Here is a 15,175-nt window from a genome sequence, read left to right on the forward strand (position 1 = left end):
ATTGTTTCATTTTCTGCTTTTAATATAATCTGTACTTGCTTTGGCTGTGATGTTTTGTAACCTGACCTAAGACCATTTGGTGACAGTTGGGCTATAAGTACATATAAATAAATAATAGACCTGGCGTCCCCAAACTGCGGCCCTCCAGATGTTTTGGCCTGCAACTCCCATGATCCTTAGCTAACAGGACCAGTGGTCAGGGAAGATGGGAATTGTAGTCCAAAACATCTGGCGGGCCGAAGTTTGGGGATGCCTGTAATAGACTGAGAGTTTGATAGGATGTAAATAATGGAACCCCAGCTGCTCCATTAAGTTATGCCCCAGTAGAGAGACCCTGCATTTTCTGCTGCAGCCCTTAGCACACTGCAGAGTGTAAGTAGCATAACACAGCTGAAGTGGGCTTCAAAGGGAGCTGGTTGAGCCTCTCAACCTCCTAAGTATCTGTCTGTCCAGGTTGCAGCGCTTGCTTTGCTGTCTTTTGACAGCTGCCAAGGGGTGGGTGGGTAGGATGGAGAAGCGGAGAAATGTAGCAGATGCTTTGGGAAATGGATTCTTCTCCCTCCTTCCCTCTCTTCCTTTTCCTTTGTGGTCCAGAGCCGCCTTGCCGCCCTGCCTCTCTCTTTTTGGTTTCGTTGTTTATCATGCTAAACATATCAGATAATTGAACACTAATGCCTCTGTATGGATCACTAGGCGCAATACGCCTGGAGGACAAATCAATTTTCTTGTTACCTTGCGAGAGCGCCGTCTCGGGTGTGCCGCCTGCGTTTCTGTTGCTCCTCGTTTGCATGCCACTTAGCAGTTGGAATGCGGCACTCTGTTTTTGCAGCCTGCACAACTCACATGCAACAAGGACACTTGAGGAAGGGAAGGGGGGCCTGCGTTGCCCTCTAAGCACTCTTTGGACGAGGCTTTATTTTGGATATTTGTGTGCTTTCTGCACACCTCTTGTGTGCCAGGGTCTCCGGAAGGATCTTCAGATCAGCCAGGCCTGAGCACCTTAATCTCTGTGCCAGAAGAGGGAGCCACCTGTTCACTGAGCATCACCTATGCATCTGGTCAGAATGATGCACTGACTCAGCGGTTGTCATGTGACAAAGTGCCCCACCTGGTTTCACTCTTCAGTCCTGTAAACTCTTACGATCTGGTCAGTGCCTCAGTCTGAGACAACAGCAACAAAGCAACAACAGCTCAGTTGGTTAGAGCATGCTGCTGCTAATGTCAAGGTTGCAGGTTCAATCCCCGTATGGGACAGCTGCATATTCCTGCATTGCAGGGGGTTGGTCTAGGTGATCCTCAGGGTCCCTTCCAACTCTATGATTCTGTGATTTCTAACAACTGCATTTATATCCCGTCTTTTCCTCCAAGGAGCTCAAGGCGGTATACATGGTTCTCCCCGCAACAACTCTGAGAGGTAGTTTCGGCTGTGAGGCATTGACTGCCCCAAAGTCACCCACTGAAATCCATGGTTGAGTGGGGATTTGAACCCTGGTCTTCCAGAACCAACACTCTAATCACTACACAGAACTACAACCACAGTCACCTTGGGCTGGCCCTACAGATAATGTACTGCCTGAACTGTCGGCCGGGGAGAGATGGAAGCGGGTGATCTTAACCTGTAGCGTCCCCATTTTACAGATGGAGGAAGTGAGGCCTATGACATTTAAGTGGGATGTTTTGCACTTGGAACCTGGCACATTTGCAAACATTTAGACAATGAGAAATGTTTGCTTTAGCTCTCTGTTAGAGACTCTAGGATGGTCTTCAACTGTAGTTGACTCTTTTAAAAAAACACAACAGCCTGGGGAATGAGATGATGATAGCAAATATTTTTCACACAACTTTAGGCGAAGGGCCCTGTTGGGTCAGGTCCTGGGCTTGTTAATATTGTGTGATGCCCGAGGGAAGAGAGAGTCCTCGCTTGGGTTGCTCCTTACCGTATTGATAAACGTGACTCTGCAGTCCCTCGGAAGCTGTCGGTCTGGCTCCGATATCCACAGAATAACGAGACGCACTAAAGTGACAGATCTATTTCAGTTTTCCCTTCTTTTATAACGTGCCTGTCACATTGCCCGTGGCTTGTGGAGATTGCTATAATAAAGGGGCACTCAAAATAACAAACCGCTGACACTGCTCTACCGGAAATGCTTCTTGACCAACAGAAGAATTGAAAACACAGATCGAATGTTTGCAGACATTGTTGAAAACCTACCAGTCAAGGTATTATGAGTGCCAGTGTGCTGTAGTGGTTAAGAGCGGTAGACTCTTAATCTGGGGAACCAGGTTCACGTCTCCGCTCCTCCATATGCAGCTGCTGTGTGACCTTGGACTAGTCACACTTCTTTGAGGTCTCTCAGTCCCACCCACCTCACAGAGTGTTTGTTGTGGGGGAGGAAGGGAAAGGAGAATGTTAGCCGCTTTGAGACTCCTTCAGGTAGTGATAACGCGGGATATCAAATCCAAACTCCTCCTCCTCCTCTCCTTCTCCTTCTCCTTCTCCTCTTCAGTCTGCAGAGAGGTGTGTGCATGGGAGTTACAAATGCACCCCAAGGGTGGTAAACAGGTGGCTTGCCAGAGTGGTTTAACAATCAATCCCTCTTCCCAGAGAACTCTGAGAACTGCAGCTCTGTGGTGAGAGTAGGGGGTCTCCTAACAACCCTCAACACCTTTCCCAAGCTACAGTTCCCATAATTCTTTTGGGGAATCCAGGGCAGTTTAAAGTGGCAATAGCACCCTTGGGGCTGGTGGCAGGATGCCCGGTTGTTTCAGCTACTTCAGGGAGTTGCAAAGTATAATGGCTTGTTTGGTCAATGTGTTGAGCATCCCTTCCAGGACTGGATTAACTATGGTCACATCCACACAATACATTTTAAGCACTCCTGTGTTACTTTAAGAGTAGAGTCCTCGCTTCCCCCAAAGACTCCTGGGAACTGTAGTTTGTTAAAGGTGCTGGTAACTGTAGCTCTGTGACAAGTTTTCTAACAACTCTCAGCACCTTTAACAAACTAGAATTCCCAAGGTTTTTTTTTGGGGGGGGGGGAGTCAGGACAGTTTAAGGTGGCATCATAATGTTTTCAATTTATTGTGGAGATGAAATCAAAATTTCACTGGGTATTTTTTAAAAACATTGATCTCTTTGCTGTGATGTTGTCTTTTTCTACCAAACGATGGTTTTGATTGATATTCTATAATGTCTTGATCTTGTTATATTTAATGATTTTGCAGAAGATCTTTGTTTTGTTTTGGGAGTGTACTTTGAAATGAAAGCTGCTTTGTGATTTTTGGTTGACATTTGAAGGCAGGCAGAATACAAACCTTCCATACTTGCTCAAGGTCCACTCAGATGCAGTGGGGCTATTTAAAATCAGAGTTGGTTCACACATTCAAATCAGGGGCTGTGCCAGGAGCTGAGATATTTGAACACCAGCATCCTGGAAGAGTGTTCTGTCTAATGACCCTGAAAATCCAGGGACCGTCCCCAAAACTCTCTAGCCATCGCAGCTTCTCATGGTGCCACAGAGAGTCCCCTTCATGAGAGGCCTTCCCTCCAAATAGCGTTTTAACGTGTTACTGGGAGTTCAGATCCATGCATCTTTCTAACACACTTCTTACAGCTATGCCTCCCATCCCCCCCCAAAAAAAAAGCCACTTCCTGTTTTTATGAACACAAGATCAGGGTCACATTAATGCTCCTAAGAAAGCTTTGGTTCCAGCTTGCTTCATTTGGCAACTACTTCCCTGCCCTGGCCAAGGAGGAGGAGGCGGCGTGGGGGACTTGGGTTGTGTGGGGGACCCCATTTTTATCAGAAGTATGTTGAAGGATATGGTAGAGTACACCACTGATGCCTGTCCCAGGATCACCAGTACACTTTTATTTTTCTGTCACTCACTTAACTCCCCCACTCCAGCAGCACCAGGCACCTGAATCTAGCTGCCATTTTGATTTCCCATAAGGCCTCTGATGTAATGTCATTCTGGGGCATTGTGGGAAATTAAAATGATGCCCCTCAGCCACTCAGAGTGCTTGCTGCTAGTCTTCAGCACTGCCAGGTAAGCCCTCTTTGAATGATGGATCCTGACCCCTCCGCTTTGCCCGGGGCTTGTTTGTTTGTTTGTTTGTTTGTTTGTTTATGCACTGGAAACTGAAGGCATTTGAAGTCTGAGAATGGAAACATGGTTAACAGAATGGATGTCCTTTGCAGTTAGGGGGGTGGGAAGGGAATCAATGGAGACCTGGAGAAATTTGAGGAGACCTGGCAAGGTGTTTTTGAAATATATGAATAATGACATACAGGATATATGGAGAAAGAAAGAGGGACATGAAATGTAGGCTGTGAGAGTTGCAGCCGACTATGATTCCAGATAGGTATGTGTCAGTGGGAAAAGGTTGGGGAGCCAAAGGAGGTTACAATGATAGCTGGGTATGCTTTGAAATACCAGGTGCCGGGAGCAACATCAGGAAGTAGGGATGCGGGATAAATCCAGTCTTGTTTGCCTTTAAATTTGCACTTTTTGAAGCAGTATGTGAACCAAAACAGAGTTATTTTTCAAAATTAGCACTGCTCTGAATTTTACAATCCAGTTCTCCACCCAATATGTTACCCCCCCCCCCAATAATCACATATTATGAGCAAGTGTATGTAAATATGTGCTTGTTAGGCACATTATATTCGGGAAAATGGGTTGCAAAAATACCTATTACAGTCAAAACTGCATGCAAAATTGTGTATATTTGGAGAAATTCACACAAAAATGTTGATGAATTTTTGTGCCACAATTTTTCAGTCGCAGATTGCTGCCGAAATTTGCTCATCCAAGACTTGAAGTGGTTGGCCCTGCGCCTTCTCTACTGCCTCTTTCAAAAAGCTTTCAAAGAATTAACCCCCCCATATAAGTTATTTGTAAATGCAGAGCTGAATTTAAAATGGGGGGGGGGGACTGAGGGAAACAAAAATGACAGGGTCATCCATCCCTTGTTTGCCCTCAGGCTGTTACCCTCAGGCTTTTTTTGTGAGCTTCTGGTTGGCCATGTGAGAACAGGATGCTGGGCTAGTTCCTGGTCCTTTGGCCTGATCCAGCAGGGCTTTTATGCTGATCCTACGAGGATCTTCTTAAGTTATTATGGACTGCAACAGTGCAACAACTGCCATGGACAATTCAGGACACAGGAAACTGCCTTTCTCTAAGCCAGACGACTGATCCAACTAGCAGTTGCTGTGGATCATGAGTTGAAGAGAGTTGCCTTTGTCCTCCTTGTGGGTTTCCCATGGACATTTGGTTGGCCACTCTGAGAACAGGATGTTGGACTGAATAGGCCTTTGGCTTGATCTAGTTGGGCATTTGTTAACACTCATATGGGAGGAAGAGTAAAATAATATTTTTTTTCTGTTGTAAATTGGGGAGGGGTTAGGAAAGAACAAACAAACAAACACTACATTTAAACAGAAAGAAAAATGTAAGTCTATCGTTTGCCTTACCCCCACAAGAAGCTTAGCTTTCATTGTGGCTGCTGCTCAGTTTTAAAAACCTATCAGTTAATTAATTGTCTGAGTGTTAAACCATCAATCAATTAAATCTGCATGCGTTTGCAAATACTGGGGGTGGAGTGGGAGAGAACAGTCGTTCCTAAAGAAAAACCCGGGTTTTCGTTGGGTTGGAACCTGGCTAGGTTGAACGTAGTTTCCATTGAATTCAATGGGCCTTAAGACATGACTCATTTGTCCCACTGATGTCAATGGGGGTCTAAGTCCAGCTTTAAAGTCTGCCTCTTTTCTCTCCACAGACACATAGAATTTTGGAAGAATTTGCAGACACTGAATGCTGTAGATATGGAGCTGTACACAGGACTCCAGAGACTGTGAGTATGTTTGAAAAGCTTCCTTCCCTATGGACACTCTTGGGTATTAAGATCAGCAGAGGGGGACCTCAGGGCCATTCCAGAGCCCTCTGAAGTTTGGGGTTGGCGGCCCACTAAGTTGTGAAATTGTCTGTCAAAGAGGTGTGCGTGGCACCTTCATTGTATCATTTTCATTGTATCCTGAATATACACCTCTTTACCCTGGGCTTTTGAGACGCATATATGTGTGTGTGTGTGTTGATTCAGCTACATTGGCAAAGGAAAATCCCTTTATAAGTGTTGTTGATGCATTCAAACACTGTGACACCAGATAGTGCTGTGGAGTTCCATTTGTGCTAACCTGATCGGTGCTTTGATGTGTCTCGATCTAGCCTGTGTGTCTGTGTTTGCACCAGTGCGGATTACCAAATAGGCAGGGTAGGCACTGGATCAAAATAATATTGATTTGATATTGAAATAAAATTGGTTTATTAAAATTGCTGGTTGGCACAGGTGTTTGTGACAATGATGTAGGAGAGTAGAAGAACATGCTTTATTTTATTTTTATCTTATTTTTTTATTTGTGTGTTTTGTCCTGCCCACTTGTGCTTCAATCCAACCCTTGGGCTGAAATAGGTTCCCCACCCCTGAACTAAATGACTCCTGTTTTAAAAATACCCTTGCTTACAAAAAAACCTCCCATAGTTGTCATCTGATCAGAGGTCAGCAGAAAGGAGGAGGCTCTGCTGAGCTTCCCTGAAACTTAACCTTGGTAAGCAACTGTCTTCCTAAGGAATTCTCTATGTAAGCATCTGAAATTGCTTGTTCAGATCTTGTCCAGATTTAGTGCTGGCGTGTTGTGGTGGGCTTCTGCTTGCTTCAACTGACTCAGCTCCTTCATGGGTGGGAAAAAAAGGATTCTTCTTGAATGCTCTTGTGCTGGGAGCGTACGTGTTACATTGGGGAGCAGCCAGAATTAGAACACAGGTCGGGAGACTCCTGGTTCTGCACCCCCATGTCCCTGGCCCAAAGGTACTGTCCCTCTCTTTGAAGGGCTGTCCAGCCCAAGTCAGGTGTAAAGACAAAGCGCCTTTCAAGGAGGGGCCTTGAAGTCGCCCATCGATGGGACCCAGAATGGTCAAACAGTCAACTTTCACAGTTCCTCTTCCCAGGGAGCTCTGGGAACTTTACTTCTGAGAGGGACATAGGAGCCTCTTAACATCTCTCAGCATCCTTAACAACTTCAGCTCCCAGAGTTCTTTGGGTGAAGTCATGGCTGTGTTTGAAGTGGTATCACAGTGCTTTAAATACAGTCGTACCTTGGCTATCAAACAGCTTAGTTCTAAAACATTTTGGCTCCCAAACACTGCAAACCCAGAAGTGAGTGTTCCGGTTTGTGAACTATTTTTGGAAGCCAAATGGACGACGGGGCTCCCACGGCTTCCTATTGGCTGCAGAAGCTTCCTGCAGCCAATCAGAAGCCATGCTTTGGTTTCTGAACGTTTTGGAAGTCGAACGGATTTCCGGAACGGATTCCGTTTGTTTTTCGAGGTACGACTGTATAAGGTGAGAATGGGGCCTCAGTCACCTTTCTCTGACTTGTTCTGGTTTCCAAGCCTTCCCTGCTTGTCTTGTAATTTCTTCCTTCAAATGGGCACGACATGTTCCTAGATACCTCCTCAAACTGAGCACAGGGCTTTGACTGCCTCGCTATTGCTGACCTTTCCCATTTCTTTTCAGGACAATCATGGACTCCGGACTCCGGAGCATCCAGCCACGAGCCTTTGATAAAAACCCCCACCTGCACTACATGTGAGTAGGTTTGCTTTTCCTCCCTCTTTCAACCCCCTGACCGACCCAGGTCCGCATGCTCCCTACCATGCTATGCAGTTGCTTTTATTTGAAGAAGAAGAAGAAGTTCTTCTCCATGCAGTTGCTTGAGGGCAGACAAGTCAGAGGGGCAGGGTAGAAGCAAGGAGAGGGGGTGAAAGGATGGGAGGCAAAGCGATGGAGAAAAAAGAGGAATCAAAGGGGTCACAGAAAGGAGAGCCTCAAACAATTCTTTCCCGATGGGCAGCTGGCAGATTTAGATGTCTTAATAAGCAAAGCAACTTTGATTGTGGCACTAATGAGCGATTCCTCATTAACACCCATTAGGTGGTCAGTAGAAAGTTTCCCTTTCAGCATGAGGTTCAGGGCGGGGGGCGGGGAGATACCATTGGGGGTGGGTGGATAGGGGGGAGGCTGCGCCAAGGTGATTGTATCAGTGTGGCATTTGCTAGGCAGCCTCAAACCGTTCTCATTAACACATAACGAACGGGAGACACAAGGCAATATCTGTTTCTCCTCCCTGCTGTCATACCTCAGGCACATGGCTGACAGCTTGCGCTCTTAATTACTGACTCGTTAGAAAAGCATATGAGCCGGGACCAAGCGATGATACAGGGGCTTTTTGATGGAGGTTGCTGACAGTGTAAGGCTAAGCTGGAAGGCATCTTGAAAACGGAAGGAGCTGGGACCACAAACAAGGGCTCTACGCATGGTATTCAGTCTCTGGAAGTGAGACATGTCTGTGGAGTATTGAATGAAGCGGGTCAACTGAGTGGAAAGACTGTTGTTCTAGATATATTCTACACTTCCCGTTTTTTATTAGAACGGTTGGTTCTGGTGGAATCCACTTTTCCCTCCCCATCCCCAGTATGAGTGCTTGAGAAATTCGATTTCTGTGGATTTTGATGCAAACTGACATTGATCTGTACCTCCTGGACTAATGCATGGATTGGAATATAGTCATCCATTGGATTTCACACTTTTCTTAAATTCACAATGCCGTTCTTGAGTTTTTTTTAAAAAAAATGGGTGGGGCTGAACTGCTTTGCAATGTGCATTTAAATATAAAATATGTTTATAAAGGCATATGCTAGGGTACAATTAAGTGTTTAAGGTTCATGCATTTTTAAAAAAATACTGCAAGAAGTGGGTGAAACAGGCTTATGAATGAAGATATGTAAAAAAAGGAAGAAAAGGAATAGGCTACAAATAGATTGATCCATCTATCCCTCCCTACCTGAAAAGCACTTTGTGAGAATATTCAGTTTTGACAAATCCTGTTCGCACCATTGTTTTCCCCTTGCCACTGCTGCTTCCTGTTCTGTGATTTAGTCACATGGATAGTCTAGTCAAACAAGGACTATGTGGTGATGGTCCAGCACAAGGGAGCCAAATGGAATAGGGGTGATGAAAGAGTCAGAGGCGTAGATGCAGGGGGTGCTGTCTGCCCAGGGTGTCATGACTGAGGGGGTGGGCGGCACACCTTGCACCCGGTGTCAGCAGCTCTTCTGACCTGGTAGCAGAGAGCAGCCCTCCTCAGCCGTGGCGAGGCACACCGGGTTGCAGCAGCTCCGTTGCCAGGTCATGTCTGACCCGGCTATGGAAAGCAGGAGGAGACTGATCAGCAGCTTTCCTGCCCCTCTCCTACCCTGAACCGTGGCATGTGGGAGGGCACCCTCTGTGCCCCACCCCCCTCGGGAGCATGCCCGCCCTGGGCCGAGCGGGCATGTGCTCCGCCGCTGGAAAGAGTGTGACCGAGAGCAAAGGGAATATCAAGAAGCAAGTGGACATTTGGGAAAGAAATGCTGAAAAATTACTGAAAATCAGAAAGGGGTGGGCAAGCAGAATTGAAAGCATCAAACAGCACTTTTGACAAGTTTCTTCTGGATCCTGGAAGGATGCAGCTGATCACTAAAACCATATGCTTATTACAGTGACTAACAAAAGAGAAATTCTGGTTATCATAGCAAAACATTTGGGCTATTGCCTTCATCAGTTGCTATGATAAAAATGATGCTGTTTCCAAGGTGGCCGTTATAGAGCTTTGAAGAGGGGATGTTCAGAAGGAATCCATTTGCTGAAGCTAAGTGGTGTTGGTACTACTGGTACCTTCCAGGTTGAGGCCATGTGGTGTTAATGTGCCCAGTATATACATCCAGAAAAAAATCCTCCTCCTCCTCCTCCTCCTCCCCTTTTTTCTTTTTCTTTTTCTAACATTTTTGGATCTGTTGATATCTCCATTGCAATTATTGCAAAGTCCAGCAAGCTGTGATACTCCAAATTTAAATGTTTAGCAACAGGTTGTGTCACTTTTTTTTTGGTCAAAATTGCCAATTTGTGGTATTTATATATATGTAATATTGCACTGCCAACAATTTGCAAAACAGCTGAAATGGTTTCGACTCAGCTCTACCATGCTTCAGTGCTAAGTTTATACAGTCGTTTCTTTCCAGGCATTCTGGTCTCTGGATTCTGTTGCCAGGAATGCCTCTCCCACACACTTCAGAAATGCATAATTGTATCCCTGAATGGTTTTACCCAAAGTATGCATGCAGAAGGTCAAATCTGTTTCTGAACATCTCTCTTTCACCACTTCTGTGGGATTGTGCAAGCATTAGCCGCATTTGTGCAAGCATTCACTGTAGAAGAATCACAGAGGACTAGAACACTGCAGCCAATGATTTTGGAGACTAAATTCCAATCCACACAACTCTTCCTTTCCCCAGCTACTTTAATTCCTCTTCCATCTCCTCCACCTTCTGATAAGTCTTGTCTATTGTTCCATCGGTTTTCTCTTACACATACACTCCCCTCCCTCTCTTCTGTACATTATCTCGTTTTCTAAGCAACCTCATAAGAAGAGACTTGCCAGGTCAAAGGGAGCAGTGGAGGGCAGATCCCCCAACAGGCCCGGCTCTAGGTAGACCCCCGGTGGCGCAGGGCACCATGGCGCCGGCCCGCCAGAAAGGCGCCGCGAGATGCGCCCGCCCGCTGGCCGGCCAATCTGCCGGTCCGCCGCGCAGCTGCGCCTGTGGGAGCCGCGCTGCGCCCACCCGCCCACCGCTCTGGGAAACGGGGCGGGAGGGCGCCGGAGAGATCCGGTGCACCACAGCGGCAGGGGCGTTTAAGACGGCCCTGTCCCCCAATGTGTCTAGGTGTGTACATCTCCTACCTGGAAATTCAAGCTTTCCACCTGCCACCTGGAAGGGTCCAGGCAAATCTGGAGACTTCAAGTCAGCCCTTTAGGTTTGGCACCTCCATATCAAATACCTGTAGGTCAATGGTAGAGCATATGCTTTGCATGCAGAAGGTCCCAGGTTTAATCCCTGGCATCTCCAGCATTAACTTGGAAACACCCCTGGTCTGAAACCCTGGAGAGTTTCTGCCAGTCAGTGTAGACAGTGTTGAGCCAGATGGACCAATGGTCTAGCTCAGTATAGGTCATAGCTGCCAAGTTCTCCCTTTTTTAAAGGGATTTTCCCTTATGCTGAATAGGCTTCCTCGCGAGAAAAGGGAAAACTTGGCAGCTATGGTATAGGTTATTTCTTTTGTAAAATTTTATATACTGCTTGATTGTAGGAAGACTTCAAAGCGGTTTACAAAAAAACACAAGGCACGCCCCCTTGCAACAATCTAGTTTTCCACAACACCAAGCAGATATCTCTGGGAGGTCCATAAGCAAGACAGGAAGGCAACAGCCTCCTCCCCTTTTGCCACCTACCGGTAGCTACTCTGAGAGCTTCCCAGAGGCAGTGGTTGGCCACTGGGAAGACAGAGGACCCTGGGTCTAGGTATGACTTTGGTTGGCTCCAACAGGGATCTCCTTGTCTTAAATTACTAGGAGAGGATAAAGCATGTTGAAAAGACAAACCCATGGAGGATAACACTGTTGATGGCTGAACCTTAATCTAACCGCATTGGGAGACTCAGGAGGATTGAGGGGAGGAGCTGCTGCCCTTAGGCACCTGCCACCTAAGGCAGCTGCCTCACTTTGCCTAATGGTAGGGCCAGGGGGATTTCCAAGCAAACATCCATAAGATTGGACTTCAGAAAGGAACGTTCAGAACCGTCGGTTGTTGTTGAGCTCAGGTCCTGCTTACAGGCTTCCCATGGCCTTGTGATTGGCAAGATGCTGGACTAGACAGGCCTTTGGAATGATCTGTCAGGGCTTTTCTGTTGTTCTTAGACCTTGCTTTCGAGCTCCTCTGTTAGACATTTGGCCTTGCCTTCAGCTCCTTATCCTTTCATGGGCCCAATTAAGCAGGGGGAGGAAGCAGAAAGAGAATGCTTTTTGGTTTTTCACTATCTGGTTGCTTCTTCCAAGCCCTTTGGAATTCATGGCTCATTTTCTCTGCATGTGCAGAAAAACTCCGAAGATATATTAGACCTTCACCCCTCCTCGTTCAGTTCCCAATTGATTATTCCCACTCCTCTGGAATTAATGGTTCTTATTCCCCCCTTGGAATTAATTGGTTTTTTCCTCCCACTCCACAATTGTCTTGAGGGGTTTGTTGCTCTCCCCCTCCCTACAACTGGTCCAATAATATTGATCTTTTTTTTCCTTACTGATGCTTCCTGGGCCGCCATCCCCTATTCCCCCCCTCCCCGGTCCCAAGTGACACATGCCCTGTTTTGTGGATGCTGAGGCTTCCTTGTACACAATACAATATAATGTCCCAGCTTTATCGGTTAGATCATGGAGAACAGAATGTGTTGATTCTGAAGCTGAACTGGAAATGGCTCCCGACTTTTTTTTTTGATGCCATGCCTACCTTTGCCCTTTAGCAAAAAATGAAAGAAAAGGGGGAAAGCGGGTGTCTCAGAGTAGCTTACAAAAATCACTCTTACGGCGGTCCTTGCTCTCAGGCTTATAATCTAAAAAAATCATGGCACACAAGGAAAAAGGGATGAGAGGGAGGAGGAAAAAGCAAGCTCAAGTTCTTAAAGCTACAGCTCTTAAATTTGCAGCAGATGCCAGTGGTGGTTTTGGCTGTTTTGTCCTTGATAAAGACTGCCCCACCCCAGAAGCAATATTCTAACCCCTTCATGCACCTCCCGCCCTAGATCAGATCCAAGAGCAGAACAGGTGAAAATGTTCAGGTGAGGGGCCACTTCCCTAATCAGGCAAGTTCTTCTTGTGTTCTTACATACCCTCCATCATTTCTCCAATGAAAATAGGGACGTCCCGTTCCATAATGATCATTTTACTATTTATACCCCACACATCTTACTGGGTTGCCCCAGCCACTCTGAGCAGCTTCCAACATATATAAAAACATAATAAAACATTTAAAAACTTCCCTGTACAGGATTGCTTTCAGACAGCTCGGGGTTGGATAACGCTATACCCTCCAAAAAAATTCCAATGAAAAAAGGGACATCCTAAGGAAAAGTGGGACATTCCTGGATCAAATCAGAAACTTCTCTAAAATCAGGGACACCCCTGGAAAATAGGGACACTTGGAGGGTCTGTTCTTATCTTCCCAGGTGGAAGGCATTGTCTGTGGACTTGTTAAAGGACACATTGATTCAGCAGGGTCATGTGGGGCTCAGAAAAATTGCTTCGGGGGGGGGGAGCGCTGCCTGCAGAGCATTGGCTGCCCCTTGGCCACCCCTCATTTTAAGTTAATGCACAAAGCAGCTGCAACCTTGAATGGTGCTGAGCTCATGCAGGCATCGCTTGAAGGGGAGGCCTGTTTGAGAAGGCCAGGCACGCAGAACAGGATGAATTACTGGTTCTTCTTCACTCCAGCCCTGCAGACTTGTGTTAACGGGAGTCAAATGCGCGTTTGAGATGACAGCGCACTTACATGCCTACATAAAAGAAGACCATCTCTGCAAATGAAAAGACAACTGGGCGGTTAAGAAAAGCATGGACAGAAATTGTTAAGAGCACTCAGCTGCCCCGGTAATAAATACATGCCATGGTTCTTAAAAACCATGAAGAGGGAGGGAGCTTGTCATGATGCAGTACCCTTCGTGTTGGCCGTGTTGAATCTTCCTTCCTCCCACCTTGACACTTAAATACCATTTGGACTATGTATTCCTTAAGTTCTTTCTTCTAAGGGAATGCAGATTGCAGTCAGGTTTCTTGCAATGGAGTGCGGCTCCTGAAAGCAAAGTGGAAAATGATGTTCAATGCAGCCCCTCCAAGTTTCCCTATTTTCCAGGGACAGTCCCGGATTTACTGAAGCCACTCCGGTTTCTGATTTGATCCCAGAATGTCCCACTTTTCCTTTGTTGTTGTTCAGTTGTTTAGTCGTGTCCAACTCTTCGTGACCCCGTGGACCAGAGCACGCCAGGCACTCCTGTCTTCCACTGCCTCCCGCTGTTTAGTCAGACTCATGTTAGTAGCTTTGTGAACACTGTCAAAACATGTCATCTTCTGTCATCCCCTTCTCCTAGTGCCCTCAATCTTTCCCAACATCAGGGTCTTTTCCAGGGAGTCTTCTCTTCTCATGAGGTGGCCAAAGTATTGGAGCCTCAACTTCAGGATCCGTCCTTCCAGTGAGCACTCAGGGCTGATTTCCTTCAGAATGGATAGGTTTGATCTTCTTGCAGTCCATGGGATTCTCAAGAGTTTCCTCCAGCACCATAATTCAAAAGCATCTATTCTTCGGTGATTACATGGGCGTACCCAGCATTGGGCAGGGGGGGCAGCTGCCCCCCTAGAAGCATTTTTTTAAAAAAATCGTCCTGCTTCACGGTGGCTGCAGCTGAGCTGGAGATGTGTCGGGGTCCCGCAAGAAGAGCCTGAAGTGGCTCAGCAAGGCGCAGCAATGTTGCTAGCCTTCTGGCTGCCCGGGGCGACAAATCAGAAGGCACTCCGCCGGGGGGGGGGGCGGCATCCATCGCATGCATAAAGGCTAGCGACGCTGCTGGGAGGAAGGGAACCGCACGAAGGGAAAGGAGAAGCAATGGAGACAGGGAAGCGGCTTCCTCCTGTCCGTTTCTCCCTCCCCCTCCTCGAACTCCAGCATGAGGGCAGCGTGGGAGCTGCGTCCCTAACCAGCCCAGCCCTGGTGGCGGCGCCACTTACTGCTCCTGCCGGCCGCGGCCCGACGGCATGCCCAACCCCGCTGGCCCCGACTCTGAGGGCTGCACATGGGCTGCTCCTGGCGGCTGCAACAATAGCCCATGGTGGAGCAGCGCCTCAGCAGCTCCCGGGTTGGCGCGCCCTCAGAGCACGCAGCAGATGCCGCCACCACTTTTGTTTGGGCTGCAGCGGCAGCAGGAGCCGCGGAAAGGGGAGGGGGCTTCGCAGCAGGAGGTGAAGAAGGCGGAGGGGCTCTAAGCCGCAGAGCCAGGCCTTGCTTCCAGGGAGGGATGGAGGGAAAGGAGGACAGACCTCAGCTCGTGCCCCCACCGGGTCTGTGGGAAGCGGAGGCAACTCGAGCGTGCAACTTCTCGGCTGCTCGGCCAGCCCTCCCTCTCTCCCTCCCTCTCCTCCTCCTCCTACTCAGGCAGGACAGCTGTCGGTGGAGGTGGTGAGGGGAGGCCGCACTGCCC

At 47.5% G+C, this 15,175-nt stretch overlaps 1 protein-coding gene across 4 annotated transcripts in view; it reads left to right on the plus strand.

Moving 5' to 3' along the window:
- NTRK3 (neurotrophic receptor tyrosine kinase 3) overlaps positions 1 to 15,175 on the plus strand; it is a 406,625-nt gene that overhangs the window by 97,528 nt on the left and 293,922 nt on the right. For all 4 annotated transcript variants that reach the window (XM_035131834.3, XM_060282684.2, XM_035131835.3 and 1 more), the window contains exons 2-3: positions 5,783 to 5,857; positions 7,577 to 7,648. In XM_035131834.3, coding sequence (XP_034987725.2) covers positions 5,783 to 5,857; positions 7,577 to 7,648 — 147 coding nt within the window. The remainder of the gene's footprint in view (positions 1 to 5,782; positions 5,858 to 7,576; positions 7,649 to 15,175) is intronic.

This window comes from Zootoca vivipara, chromosome 13 (genome assembly GCF_965207765.1).
Source record: "Zootoca vivipara chromosome 13, rZooViv2.hap1.1, whole genome shotgun sequence".
NCBI lineage: Eukaryota > Metazoa > Chordata > Lepidosauria > Squamata > Lacertidae > Zootoca > Zootoca vivipara.